We start from the raw sequence: 15,370 nt of genomic DNA on the forward strand, positions 1-15,370 counted from the left end.
ATTTTCTGCAGTAGTTTAAGTATTTAGTATTTGTATCGCTTTTACAGAAGAATTGTGATCAATTCATGGCTTTTAGTCGAAGTATGTATATATGTAATTCCTCCTGGTACCAAATATGAGCTCAGATAGCGCATACTTAAAGCTGCCTCAGAGTGTCCACCGATTGTGCAGGAACCATAAATAGTCTCACTTAGACTAGATGTTTTTGAAAATTTTAGTAAGAATCTAAGTTTTTGATTTCAGCGTATCATAACTTGTGGGCAACATTGCTAGCAGATTCAGGCTGGTCGCTTGCGATTCCCTAAAGAGACTTTTGAGGGCCAAAATAAAATCTAAAATTAAAAAAAACTTTCTTCACAATTAGTAAATTAAAAAAAAAATAATTTAAATTGTCAAATATTAAGGAAAAACGTTAAAGCTTCTGCTATTTTTTATTGCTAATTTTTATCACCCGAAAAAACAATGAAAATGGCTTTGCTCGTTAAACAAACAGAAACAGAAACAGAAATTCTGCCATTAACTTTCCTCATACACCTTAAGTGCTGCAGCGCTTTTTGCATAATTATATTTAGTAATTCTGTTTGAGCTACTTAATTTGCTTACGAATTCGTGCTTTTATTACACTCACGTAATTTCGAACAAAAGCACCGTAATTATTGATTGAAATGTTACAACTTTGTTGTGACTTTAAATTAAAAGTAGCAGCAACAGCATTGGCGGGGTGCGGCGCTCATGTATTATGCATGCAACAGCGGCGCACAGACAAATATACATATACATTAAAGAAAAAAACAATATATTAACAAGAGCCGCGCGCCGCCGCACGTCACCGCAACGCAGCTGCGCTTTTAACATTTTGCTTTCTTCGCTGCGGCTGCTTTTACGCTTGACTTCTGCTTTTGGGGCTTCTTTGTGGGTGCACGCGCAAGTATGTGTGTGTATGTGCGAAAGCAACACGATACTGTGCGCGCAATTAAATATTTCTTGCTGCGCTTGTCGCAGGCGAATTATGAAATTCATTAAAAATGCTCGAAAATAAAAATGAAAGCAATAAAAAAAATCAATAAACGATCAGCAACAACAGCAATAAAGCGACGACAGCGACTATTTCATGTTACACACAAACAACTACAGGCATATACATATATAGATTTAGGTAAGCATAGCGTACATGCCACACGAAGGTGGCATTAATGGATGCAACTACAAGCGCGCAGCAAGCGAAAGAGCGCGGGGAAAAATCTGAAAAAATATGTCAATCAATAAAATGTTATAATTTAAATAACGACATGAATGAAATTGACAAGTTAAGTTTTTTTTCGTTTTTCTCTCACTTCGTGGTACTAAATACAATTTACATTTCACTGACGCTTTATGGGCTTTATGAGGGCACCGCAGTGCCTGTCGCTGGCCTTTATTAGGTCTTACATGAGTTTATTTAAACCTTGCTATGCTAGATATATGGTTGTATGTGTATGTGAGTGTGTGTATGTGGCGCTGATTTCCGCGGCGCTTAGCAACTCGCTGCTGAGTTTGGGGGCGCGCTGCTGCTGGCCACATCTGCCGTTGTGATTTTGTTGCATTCTGACACAGCAGCATAATGTAAACTGTTGTTGTGTATTTTTAGAATTTTTTTAATGTCTTGTACTGAACAAAATGTTGACAATAGAAGACTGTGTTTTATGTGCGGCATTTTAATGTGCATAAACACATCGATACAAACATACACAAAGCATAAACCTGAAAAGCAAAATAACGTATGTTACACTTTTCATAAGTTTAAGGGCCGCGGAAAAACGATATACAATTAAAAAAAAAATTGAGTTTCAGTTATAAAATGGTTATAAAACGGTTATTTATTGGTTTTGTATTGGTTATATCTGACAGCAGAAGCAGAAATGTTTATGCTTCATACACAAAACGATATAACAGAAACCACTCATATTGAACAAAATTTTCGTTTCGGTTATAAAACGGTTATATATTACTTATATATAGGTTATATATCGGTTATGCTTTGGTTATATCTGACGGCAGAAGTTGAATATTTTATGCTACATATGTATATGTAATATGATATACTGAATTGTAAGTAAAAAATGCTCAATTTCGATACTTTTGAGGATGCCTTGTTTTGCATTTTAGGTGACGAGATATACATATAGGCACCCCAGTATGCCTGTATGAATGAAGCATTGTAAGCGCTGATGCATGCGCGCGATTGATATGCAACAAAAGGTGGCAAATTGCTGTAAACAACGGCTAGTAGGGGGTAGAGCGTTTGAAGATTCTATAGGCGCTGCAACGCTGGTGGTGTGTGTAAATTGGGAAGTAAAAAAATAAAAAAAAATACATAAAAAAAAACAACATGCCAGCGCATGCTACAAGAAAGCGCAAGCGTCTGTTGTTTTTTATTTAATTTTTGCCGAAAAACTTTTGCGCGAGCACTTTTACGCGTGAGTTCGGTAAAAATCAAAGAAGCCAATAAAAGACTCCCCAGCGACACTTCGGCCACTGTGCTTCCGCGCGCAAAAAAACTTGATTTCCACAGCTGCCGCTACACTCACACTCCAGTTGTTTGCCTCGCAACAACAACGCTTCGGCCGACGTTGCCACACTATACGGCATACTTCACCTCATCTCACCGCGCCGCCTACGATTTCTGTGCAATAAAACGCGCTTTTCTTCACTTCGCACTTTTCTTCACTCACACCCAAGCACACACATACGCACACTCATGCGTATTTTCATTTTTTTATTATTTCAATCACATGCTTCGCTGTGGCTCCTTTGTTTTCGTTTTCATGGAAATTGCTGCGAAGCTCTTCCGCCAAATTGCGCGCCGGATATCCATATCGCTCGTTGATGGAGAAGTTGTCGTCAGCGCAGTCAGTTGTTGTTATTGTTGGCTTTTATGTATTTATTCATTCATTCTTTTAGTGGCCAGATTTACTTACCTCGGAGAGTCATAATGCCTGTCATCCGCACTTTGTGTGCCGTCGAAGTGACAAAATAAATACTTGCAGCAAGCAAAGTGAGTGCGCAAGCGAAGCGGCAGTGTGCGGGCCGAAATCAAATTACAAGTATCGAATAAAATTTATCGGCGGCAAAGTGCAAACTTGGATTAGCGTGATGACACGGGCTGAAATGTTTGTGTCGTCTTTATGTGTTTGAAAAGCAGAAGAATTTAAAGTGAAAGTGGTGAGGGGTGCGGAAGAGTGCAAGACAATGAAAATGTAATAAAGTAAAATTAAAAAAAAAAAAAAACAACAACAAAAAAGAAAAAGTGTTTGGTGTCGTACTCTTCACAAATAATAAAAACTTTTTATTTAAGCCATTGATTTTGGGTCGGTTTGCATGACAGCTATATGTTATAGTAAACCGATCTGGACAATTCGCGCGGATATTATTGCTTAGCTTTGGGTAATAATCTATGCTAAGTTTCATGAAGATACCTTGCCAAATAAAAGAGTTTTCCGTATAAAAACTTGCACCTGAGCGTTCAGTTTGTATGGCAACAGCGCGCTGTGTTAAGTGCGTTGAGGCATCTTCTGTGAGCTATACACTTTTATTTTGCTTGGAATCCACTTTCTATATACTTCCTCATGTCACCTTAATAACCTCCTCGCGCTTAAATGTATGCTAATCTCTCTTCGCGCTTAAAGGTATGCTACACATAGCAAATGATCGTTATAATCAAATATTATTTCTATTTGTTAAATAGCTATACTTCTTTTTATATAATAATATGTAATTTTCTCCAAATTTGAAAATCTAAACTGTTTCACTTTTGGGTAATTTATAAGTCCTACGCGATTTTCAGCAACAGCATGCCTCATTCTCTAATAGCGGCCCCCGAGTGGCCACTTTTTACGCGATATTTTCGATCTTTATTGGACACTTGGGAGTAGGACCGCAACCGCTTGGTCATTCGAAGGAACAAAACACAAACAGACACACTAACACTCAGACACACACTTTGTCTTGGTCGCGTTTTCGAGCACAAACATTCATTTACAGTTGTGGGCGTGTAAAATAAGCGCACAAAGTGCTATGCAAAGTTGTGCCGCTCCGTGACCTTTTGTGTAGAGAGAAGAACAAGAAAAATCTTGCTAAAGAAACACGGCCACCAAAGAAACGCATTGAAGTGTGAGCAGCTGCGGCCTTTGTTGGCTGGCATTTTTCAAGAACACACAAAAGCGTTTGAAACTTTCAAAACTACAATACAAATAAATTTCGTGGCACGTAAAACAAAAGCAACAACACCAGTAAGGACACAAAGAATAAAGAACTTAACCAATAACGATTAACATGCGTTGTATTTGTTATTGTTTTCGTAGCACTTTGAACTGCGTTGCTTTTGGTATGGTTGGAGTTTCTAATGTGTTTGGGGTTGTTGTTGTTCTTGTCGCTCTTGCCGTTGGGTCGATCTTACACTTGAAATGATTTATGGGCTGGAAAACAAATTACTTTGGGCAACACCAATGCGGCGAATAACTAAATAAATAACGGTATTGGACGGACCAGAAATCAAATGGTCGCCACTCACTAGTACTGTGTTGTTGTTGTTGTTGTTATATGGTGGGCTGCGGTAATTTAAATGCCAGTTTTATGTAGCACACACACATACACACATGCGAAACACCATAAAGGGATGCCACAGCGGCGCGGCGGGCAAAGCGGATGCCCACTTTTTTGTTTTGTGGCAAAGAAATCGAATTAAGCGTAGCAAGACAAAGCACTTAAAATAAAATAAATGCAGTTGCTCGTAAAAAACAGTAGCAGCATGTCAGCCGGAAGGAAGTACAGCGAGCGTGGCGAACTTACGAATTTCCGCTGCGCGACCTGTGTGGCAAGGCGCGCGTAGCGTTGTAGGCAGCGTGTGGCAAGCGCAAACGTTTTTATTGCGTTATTCTCGTCTTAAGCGCTTTCTGTGCTTTTATTGGCTTGCTGCGCTTATCAGCTGGCATGCTGACCCGCGCGCTCCTAAACGAAGTCATCAAAAAATTGGCATCAGTCAGAGCGCATAAGCGGCGTGACCCCAATCAAACATGTTGACATGGACGTGCGCGTCCGCTTGCCTTACATTTGCTGCGCTGCGCTTGCTGATGTTTGCATTTGTAGCGCGTAACTGGTTGGCATCATTGGCAAACCGTTAGCAACAAGTCATCAATTTTTATGACCGCCAATAAAGACTGGTCGCGGCCAAGTGTCAAGCATAATCAAAGAACGCATACGATTTGATTTCACCACTAGCATATGCTAGGCAAACGTGCACGCAATGGCTTGCCACAAGTGCACGGCCCGCATGCATATGCGCTGTGGCACGCACAAAATGTTACGCGTAAGTAGCCACAAATATTTGTTAATTGCCTTGTAAGCATAATTCCGTTATTTAGCACTTTGCCCTGCATTCGCCCATAAAAGCGTGCATTCATATGCAGTTGCTAGCCGCTAGCCGCTTGTTGCTGAGGGCGCGCCTTAATCCCTGCAGCGCTACTGTGCTGTTGCACTCACTGACACTCCCCTGCAGCGCTGGTTGGCGCATTAAAATACTTTTCCTTAATAACATTAAATTTTACAACCTTCTAGCCATGAAAGCGAAGCATTGATGATTTTCAGTGAAAAAATAAAATAAAAAATATTTCTAAAGTCAATTCTTAATGTTGCCCCATTTCAGAATGTTGCCAGTCACACGCCATTTGTATGCAATTCGAGCATTAAATGCGTTGCACATTCATCATTCCAATTTGTTTAGATTTATGTAATGAGTGTGTGTGTGTGTGTGCGTACATTTGCGTTTAAGTAGATTTGGCTTTGCGGTTTAATTTGTCTTGACATGCGCCCATAAAGGCTCCGAACGCCGCAACGAGCTGCCGATTTATGATCCATATTTATGCTTTTAATACACAAAAGGGTGCTGTGGCCCTTGCTCATTTGTATTTTATGCATTCCATTGATTTATTGCTTTCTAAAGTGCCAATTTATGTCGATTTACTCCGTCTGGGACTTAATAAGACCAGCTGGCCGGCTTCAAGTGATTACGAATATTTTGGTCGAACGTGTCGACATTTGGGCATAAATTGAATTTATTAGAAATATTTTGGCCAATATATTTTTGTATGCATTTTGGGTCTTAATAAGTCATATTTGGAAGCACTTAATACTGGGTTCGTCACTAAATAAATTTGCTTCATGACAATAGCTGATCTTAATAAACTTTTCCGGCAGCTAACTTCGCATATAATCCCATCACCGTTATATATTTCATCAGCTGATATAATTCGTAAATTTTTTCTAAATTTTTTGGAACAGTTTTTGTTTGGTATCCTATCGAAGATGGAACATCGAAAACATATTTCTCGGCATATTTCGCCAATATACTATCAAAAGGAAAAAATGCAGTTCAAGAAAGTCAAAAAAAAAGTATGTGCTATGTACGAGGAAGACCCAAAATATCCGCCAAAATCATTCGAACCGACTCGCGAGAGATGTTGAGTTTTCTTGTCATTTCTCTAACAATTGCCTGACGATTTCCAAGCAACATATACTTAATTTTTACAAATTTCTTCAGTTGAAGTGGTCGTAGGACGTTCAGAAAGAGGCATGTACCTGTATTCAACAACTCTTGGGCTTGTGTTTTTGATAAAACTGAAACACCGACATATTAAAAGCGTTACTGTCGAACATGACTTAATGGCCCGGTAACCCCTTAACAAGTTACCCACATTCTTACATATAATTTTCTGATATTATATTCTCTTCTTAATGCTGGCCAACAAAACAGTACTCTGGTATGTTGATCGAACGCTAATGCCAAAATTGGTTTTCACAATTTCGTTCCAGAAATTTTGATATTGAGCAACTTGAGATCCTGGACTGCACTCTTGAAGACGTTGTGGATGAAATAAAGTCATTGGTCGATTAAAGTGTAGAATAACAATTCGATATATTTTCGAAATATTAAATTTGTCTAATGCGACTATTCAGAAGCACATGAAACGTCTGTGATTAATTCCAAAGCTTGACAAATAGGTTTCTCATGTTCTTATAGAACGGAATTGGCTTCGTCGCATTAACGACTGTGATTTGTCTATCAAGCGGGAACGCGATGACACTTTTTTGAAGCGCATTGTTACTTGGTGATAAAAAATGGGTTGTTCACAAAAATATAAAACCAAGAGATATCATCGTCTAAAAAGGATGAATCAGCGCAAACCACTTTGAGCGCCGATAGTCACCAAAGAACGATTATGTTGTCTGTTTGGTGGGTTTTTAAAAGGATTGTTTATTTGCCGACAATACCACTATTAACTATGAAGTATATTGTGATCAGCTGGGTAAATTGATACATCAAGCAGGGGTGGTCAGAATTGATCAATAGAAAAGGTGTAGAGTTCCGTCGATGCGAGATGTCATAAAAGTTTGACCACTCGCCAAAAGCCTTTGCCGTCTGAATGGAAAATGTGCTACCACACTCACAACATTCAACAGTCTCGGCACTTTCAGACTATTACATGCTCCGGTCTCTGCAAAATTTTTATGATAACAGAACCCTCATCGCAAATCAAAACGTCGAAAATCACTTGGATCAGTTTTTCCCTGCAGGGATCAACAATTTTATGAGCTTGAAATCAATATCTTGCCCGAACGCTGAAAAAAGCTATTGGATCAAAATGGAGAGTATACCTTATGACAAAAGGTACCACGAAATTGTATTTTAAATTTAATGAAAACATTGAGCAAAGAAGTCTCAATTTTTTTACTACTATTGGAGAATATTTCGGTTATGAAACGCGTTCTTGCTCTACTCGCCCCGATAAAGCCGAATTTGTTTCAAAAAGAGTACGATTATGACCAAATTTAAAGCCAAAAACGCAATGAATACCATCAATCAACTACCGTATTTACCAAATTTGACTCCGTGTGATTTTTTCTTGTTTCCCAAACTGATATTGCCTCTCCTTGGAACCCGTTTCAGTAGGTCATAGAGGTAAACTTTGGTGAAGGAGCTCAAGGCCAACCCAAAAAGTGCTTATGGAAAGTGTTACGACTGCAAAAATCGTTGCGTAAGTGTAATAAATCTGGTGGGGATTACATTGAAGGCGACATAATAAATATTGATTTTTGATTTGATATTTTGCGTTTTATTTACGATTTCTAGGTACATTTTTGCCACTATGTACATATGTTTTTAGTCACTTTGCGCACTTAAGCAATGAAAAAATTGTGATGGAATTTAATTTTTGGGTCTGGTTTGTTTTTATTATATTTTTATTTTTGGTTTATTGTAGTCGGTGACCAATTTTTCTACGCGCCAACATGTAGGCAATGCTTTGGTACATATTTGGTGCGCCAAAATGTTGGCAAGGATTTTTATAGCAAATATGAATAGCTCCATATATTGTATATTTTTTCAAGGGTTTTATACTGTTTCTCAAATAAATCTTTAACGCCTTTGACTGGAATGACATCTATTGACAAAATGCGAAAAGACTTTTTCGACTAACCAATATTTATAGTACAGCCTAGATATTGAGTATGCTATAAAAATTGCACTTACGTATAAATTGGCTTGACGTTGCCCTGTCGATACCAGATGACCAATTGCACCTTATCAGCCGACATGGTGCCCGGCAATAGGTCACATGGCAGCGCCACCTCCAGCCCCACGGCGGTTTGCACCTCCGATAGCGGACCTATAAAAAGAAGAACGAAAAAGCGTAAATATTAACAAATGTTAATTAAAATAATTTATTAATAACAGCAGCATTAGCGTAAAATAGGCGCATTAAACGCCATAAAACGTAATTAATTACTTAATTAATTAAATGTTTGGAATTTCAGATGAGCAACGGCGTTGCTACTCAGCGCACACACAAACAAATACAAGTGGGACCATTGTCTATAGTTACAGTTATGCATAGTTACATGCAGTTAACTTGGTAATGCAATTGAGCGCTGATAATTAAAAATTCAGCGCCACACAGCGGCCATAAAAATGACTGACAAACAAAAGTTGGTCATTAGCTTAATAATATTTTTTATAATCGGAAATTATATATAAAAATGTATATATATCTAATATATAGTAGTTGATTTGCGCTCTTCCCGCTATTCACGAAAACTGCCGAAAGCCGCAACTAGCCAAAGCGAGGAGTTAAGGTATTTGCATTGGAAAAAGTTCGTCATTTTCCCTAAAAACGTGTGTCATTAATTACAAAGGAGGCAGGAAAGCGTTAAAAAATGCGTAAACATGCCGTATCATAAAATCATAAAATCATAAAAACATAAAAATGTGAACAAAAGCCGCCAATAGTAGATTTGAGTGCAGCACATGTGTGTTTGTGTATGTGCTCTTGCGTTGGTGTGAGCGCGTTGCTTCAGCGCGACTCAGCCCGACCACAAAGTGTCGAAGTCCATTAGGCAAATTGAATTGCAATATTAATAACAACAATAGATATCGAGGACGAGTTATGCCATCTATGTGTATGCGTGAGTGTGTGTGTGTGTGAGGGTATGAATTTCTGTGGGCATTTGTGTATTGTTGTGTGTTACATTTAGACCGCAAACAGCTGGAATTCGCGCTCGCGCGCCCCCTGGGCATAATGTTGTAGCTATAATTGTTGTGGTTGTTAGAGTTGCATAATAAAAGCTACAAAATGTTTGTTTCCCTCCGCCAACTATCAATATCGAGCATCGATGTCATATTGTATAATAAAAACAAAGCCTTGCGTTCAGAACAATACGCCAAGCTCCAATGACGCATAAATATATTCAAGCGTTCATACATATATACGAATATACATTTCAGCATAAAAAATATATATTTGTATATATAATATATAAACCATACATAGGGTGGGTCAAAAACTCCATTTTTTTTCGTTTGGTAGCTTCTTAGACAGCTCTGAGAAAGGCTCTCCAGCGTGAGGGAGAAGGTTCTCCGCTTTGCAGCCTTCTATTTTTTCTTTATATCAGATAGCAAACTTCAAATCTGATGGGCTGTTTAAGAGCCTATTTTTCGTAGCTGCAAGCCAGAAAAAACCAATTTCGTTTCTTTCGATCCACCCTAATGTATATAGAGTGCATAAATAGCACAAATGGCTTTCATATAAATGCAGCGGGAGGCAAGTGCGATACCTTGAGCTAAATGTAATGGCAACATTCACTTTTGTTACGACTAGAAATGGTTTTATAGAAATGTTGAACAGACTCTAAAATGTATTGTATACAAACATCTACTATATTTGAAAGAATTACCGATATTTGAAAATAAACTTGAATATCCAATGCTTTAAGTTACATTTATGAAGGTTGTTGAAATTCCGGGCAGCCTAGTTGTCGTCTAGTTAGGTCACTAGGGGTAATAATTTATCGAAGGAGTGAATATAAGTACTTTTTGAAATAATTTTTATAAAATTGCAATTTTATATTCAATTTGTTGCTAGCACTAGTTGAGTTGAAATAAGTTTTAGATTCATTAAGAAGTCAATTTGAGAGAAAATGAAAATATTATGCAATATTTCAAATAACATTTACACTTAACACAAATGCTGATGAGTAAAAAATATGAAAGATAATAAAAAAAAATCTGTTATCATTTTAAAATTTTAAAACAAAGCTATTAAATAAAGTTTCAATTCAAATTTATCGTTTTTGAGAAGAAGCAAACATTTCGAAAAACTGTTCTCAGTTTGAAAACTGTTCTCACCTTTGGTGACTGTTTTCTGAAAGAAAATATTACTTACTGTGTGAAGAAAGAATCAAATGAAGAAACAAATATCAAAAATGGTATGTAGCAATATGTTAAATTGATTGATGACTTGAAAATGCTGAAACTTATTTTTTAAGTTCTTATTCAAAAGTAATGACTCTAGTGCAAGTTGAGGTCTTAAACTATCTTTTTTCAATATAGCTCTAAATTACTAAGCTATTTGGAACAACTGTTCCCAGTTTTAAAACTGCCTGAAAACAGATGAAAAAACTGTTCCTGGATTGAAAACAGTTTTGATTTAAAATTTTCATGTAAAACAGCAAAATTTATAAAAAGTTTACGTCAAACATTTTGTTTTTCAACTTAAATATCCAAAAATTTTGAAAAACTGTTCTCAGTTTAAAAAGTGCTTTCAGTTGAAAATTTCAAAGTATTGCTCTAGATGAAGTTTAAATCAGAAATCATCGATTTTTAATATATGTACATGTGTATGTAGCTCTAAGTTGCAAATCACTTTGAATAAAACCGTTCCCGGTTTGAAAAATGTTTTCGTTCAAAATGTACTAAATAGTGCTTTCAGAGGTGGTTACAAGTGATCGATTTTTAATGCAGTTCTAAATTATTAAGCGCTTTAAGAAAACTATTCTCAGTTTGAAAACTGTTCTCAGTAAGTAAGTAGTTCCAAAAAATAAAAAAAAAAATCTGAAAAATAGTTGATTTTCATATACTACCATTATTTTTTCCTAAAAACAGTTTTAAACGAGTGGTTGCTTTGTAATACACTGTACTAGGTAAAGTATTACGTTACAATTTATTTTCAATGATTATGCGAATATTACAGAAAAATAGCTTTCTAACTGTTATTCATATAATCCGTTCATCATTAAATAACAAAAAAATTGCAAAAAAAAGTGTAACTCTCATTCGACGCCCACTTTTTGCCATCAACGCCTCTAGCAGTATTAACAGTTAGCTTTTAATTGTAGCAAAAAGGAAATACGTGAAAAGATCACAATACGCAGTACTTAGTGGCCTATATAACAAAAAAAAGGTGATGATAAACATTTTTCTACGGATCAACCATACATATGTACATTCACATATGTATATGTATGAGCACGCACACACATAGTGCCATAAATGCACACGCTCGCACATGAAATGCTTTCAAATCAAATCAAATTCATGTGAAATTTAATTGCTTATGTTTTTTTTGGTTTTTTTTGTTTTTCTTGCTGGCCATTTAAGCTTCGAATTTCAATTTGCCTGATGTTTACACAGAGAAGTCTTCTCAAAAACTGAAGTCACTGTCGCAATAACAAAAACAAATTAGTGCTGATTTCCAACTAAAAACGCTAAGCGCACAATTTACACACAAACACACTCACACACAAATGCAAACATGAATATTTATATTTATTGTTATTATTTTTATTATTATGCAGGAGTTTGTTCAATTTCGATTTATTTATGAACAGAAATTGAAATGCAGCGGCTTCTGTGTTTTTAATGCTTAATATGACAATTTGTTGTTATTTATATGTTTGGTTTTGTTTTGATTTCTATTTTTGTTGTTTTTCTTTTACCTTTGAGTTGCCATTAGGCTGGACGGTCACGTTTGTTGCCAACGGCGCCAAGGTAATGCCTGTAGTTATGAACAATAACTGTTGATAGGAATTGCATTCAATACGGTTTTTATGGGAAAAATGTAAATTTTATGAACACAGGCATGCACTTGCTTACATACATACACTTGCTTTACATACGTTTTTATGTGCTTAAGTGGGAGTGTGTTATGATAGGCTTTGTTGACTCAACTTTTTCTAAATGCGCGTTTTTGTTTATTTTAAATGCTGCGTTCAAAAATTCAGAGAAAAAGTATTTGCTATTTTAAAAGGGATTAAGCGTTGCACATACATACATACATACAGTGTCGGACAAAATTAAAGCACGGAATCTACCTTGTCGGTGTGTACTTACATACTTGTAAGTACATATGTACTATACAAGTAGTATGTATGTATGTATAAGTGTACTTGTGTATTATAATTTCTAGGACCCGTGTGGTATGTGCATACACGCGTTTTTATTATTCACGATTCTTTTGCTAAGTAATATTATATGCAAAAACTGTTTCCACGTTTAAAATGACACTTTATCAGCGTGCTAACGTTGAAGATTAGGTATTATTTTTAGCTAAAATTCTTTTAAGTTCTTTCATTAGCAAAAAAACTGTTCCCAAGCTACTTTTTTTTCTTCTTCTTAAATATGCACCTAAAATTGACACCATTTTATTACCTGTTGAAGCTTAGACATTATTTATATGTCATTTCATTAACAAAAAAACTGTTCCCACCCAACTTTTTATTTCATTGGCACCTCAAATGAAGAGCCGTGGATTTTTCGCTACAAAATAGCTACAAGCAAAAAGAAATAAGGTAGTGCTTGCTATAAAAACCAAGAGGGTTAGACATATTATTAAGTTCTTTACGAAGATTATTTACTATTTAGTTAAAAAAGAAAAGAAAATTGAATTAATTTTCGAATTTTCTGCGCACGGCTTCATAAGATTTCCAATCACTACTAAGAAATGCTATTTGAAGCTTAAAAAACTGTTCTCATTTTGAAAAAGTGTTCCCAATCACAACAATTCCATTCACTACAGATATTTTTTGTAATCCTATTCAAACAAAAACCTTTAGCTATTCTCATTTTGAAAAAGTGTTCCCACTGACTACAATTCTACTCTTTTTTTTAATTTTTACACTTACACATTTAGCATGTGAACATCTTTCGTTTATTCAAATAAACACCTTTAAGAAAACTCTTCTCAGTTTTAAAAAGTGTTCCCACTAGCTACAAATTTACTAAATTTTAAGATAATAGAATATAAACACATCTTACAGTGTAAATCTTTCGCCTACTCAAATGACCACTTTTAACAAAACTCTTCTCAGTTTCAAAAATCGCATCCACTAACTAAAAATTTACTATTTTATGAACAAATATTTTATAGCTGAAAATCTTTCGCCTACTTGAATAAACACAGCAAACACTCCAAACAAATACCTACGCACTTTATTTTCTATATGAAAGTTTCCAATTACAATCGATTGAATCAGTGATCTGCGTAACACACCCGCGCATTGAAAATCCATTTTAAGCTGAACGTAACGGACACCACCACCGACAATCCATTGCGCATTTCGCTTTCCTGGTTATCAAATGAATCAGCGTTGTTCAGAGCTGAAGAGTCGAGCTTTTTTGTTTACGGCTCGGTAATCCGAGGCGCAATCTGCCGCAAGCGTGATTTACATAGTTTTCATGCAGCTACCGCGCATACAACATATGACTACTGTTAGTTTGCTATTGATTACCGCATTTCGTGTAACACACATTTGTTGTTGCAATAGTGATATGCTATATGATTGCTTGCCTCCAATAATAAAACATGGAATTCCTTTTAATATACGCGCTGCGTCTTTCATTCATGACACAGTGCTTTTTGTTGTTGTGAATATAATATGCGTGTATATATGTATATACCTATATATAGATATATATGTACATATATGTATACGTATATGTGGTCTACACACAGGTTTCTGCATGCGTACACCAATAGGCATACGAGTATGTGACATGCCATTGGCTTCCCTATTTTCCTTTCTTTACTTCATATTTCTGTACTAAAAATACGAATTACTCGAATGACAAGTGGCAAACAGGCTCAACACAATTTCAAGCAGCCAAAGAGTACAAAAAGAAGCAGCAACAACGCATTTGAAGACGTGCTGTTGCACAGAAGGAAGGTGTTATAAAAGAAAATAAAACTCACAACAAACTACGTGAACCAGTTTCGAAGCCTCCTGCAGGGCTCAGCGACGCTGTCGAACCCCACTGCGGAGCACTTCAACAGGTCTGACGCGTATTCTATTGTTGTTGTTATGGCGGCTGCAGAACGCATTGATGAAAACAGCTATGCGAGTGCAGACTTCAGCCACGCTTGAGGCACAGCGACAGCTGCATTTGTTGTCTTGCTTTTAAAGCTTCAATATCCATGTGAGTGCCGAGATTTATTTGTGAATAAACAAAAAAGAAATTAATTTAAAAACGAAAGAAATAAATTTCAAAAGTTTACAAGCGAAAATGGCAAAATACAGCAAATAAAGTGCGCCAGCAAATTGAAAAATGATTTTGCTACAGCGGCAGCTTATCTACGCCATGTCATTTAGTTAATGCCACGAGATGCGCCGCCAGCCGGTGCTAAGCCACAGAGCCGTGCTTTGTGGCGGCGCGCGGACTCGCTGACGCCATTGCGGGGCAACACTGTGTAGCGATTCGCTGATATGCCCGCGGCGGTGGTGCTACCAGTTACCAGTTGGCTTAATAAATTCAATAATTAAAATGTTTATCTTAGTCGCCTGCATGTAAGCGGGCGGTTGAGCTGCATTCGCGAGAAAACAAGTCGAAGACTTTTACTAGAAAAAAGTGGCTTTAAAAGCGTAAATTGAATTTCTTTTTATTTGCATTGAGATTCGTTTTTGATTAACGACGTTATTAGCGCAATTCGCCACCATCCAAGCCACAGGGCCACAGATCGGTGCGCAGACAGCTGCTATGAGAAGGTGGTTTGTCAAGTCATAAATAATT

General features: G+C 36.7%; 1 protein-coding gene across 1 annotated transcript in view; it reads right to left on the reverse strand.

Annotated features, from left to right (window-relative positions):
* LOC120772091 overlaps positions 1–15,370 on the reverse strand; it is a 144,125-nt gene that overhangs the window by 61,521 nt on the left and 67,234 nt on the right. The window contains exon 2 of the mRNA XM_040100495.1: positions 8,564–8,699. Coding sequence (XP_039956429.1) covers positions 8,564–8,699 — 136 coding nt within the window. The remainder of the gene's footprint in view (positions 1–8,563; positions 8,700–15,370) is intronic.

This window comes from Bactrocera tryoni, chromosome 3 (assembly GCF_016617805.1).
Source record: "Bactrocera tryoni isolate S06 chromosome 3, CSIRO_BtryS06_freeze2, whole genome shotgun sequence".
Taxonomy (NCBI): domain Eukaryota; kingdom Metazoa; phylum Arthropoda; class Insecta; order Diptera; family Tephritidae; genus Bactrocera; species Bactrocera tryoni.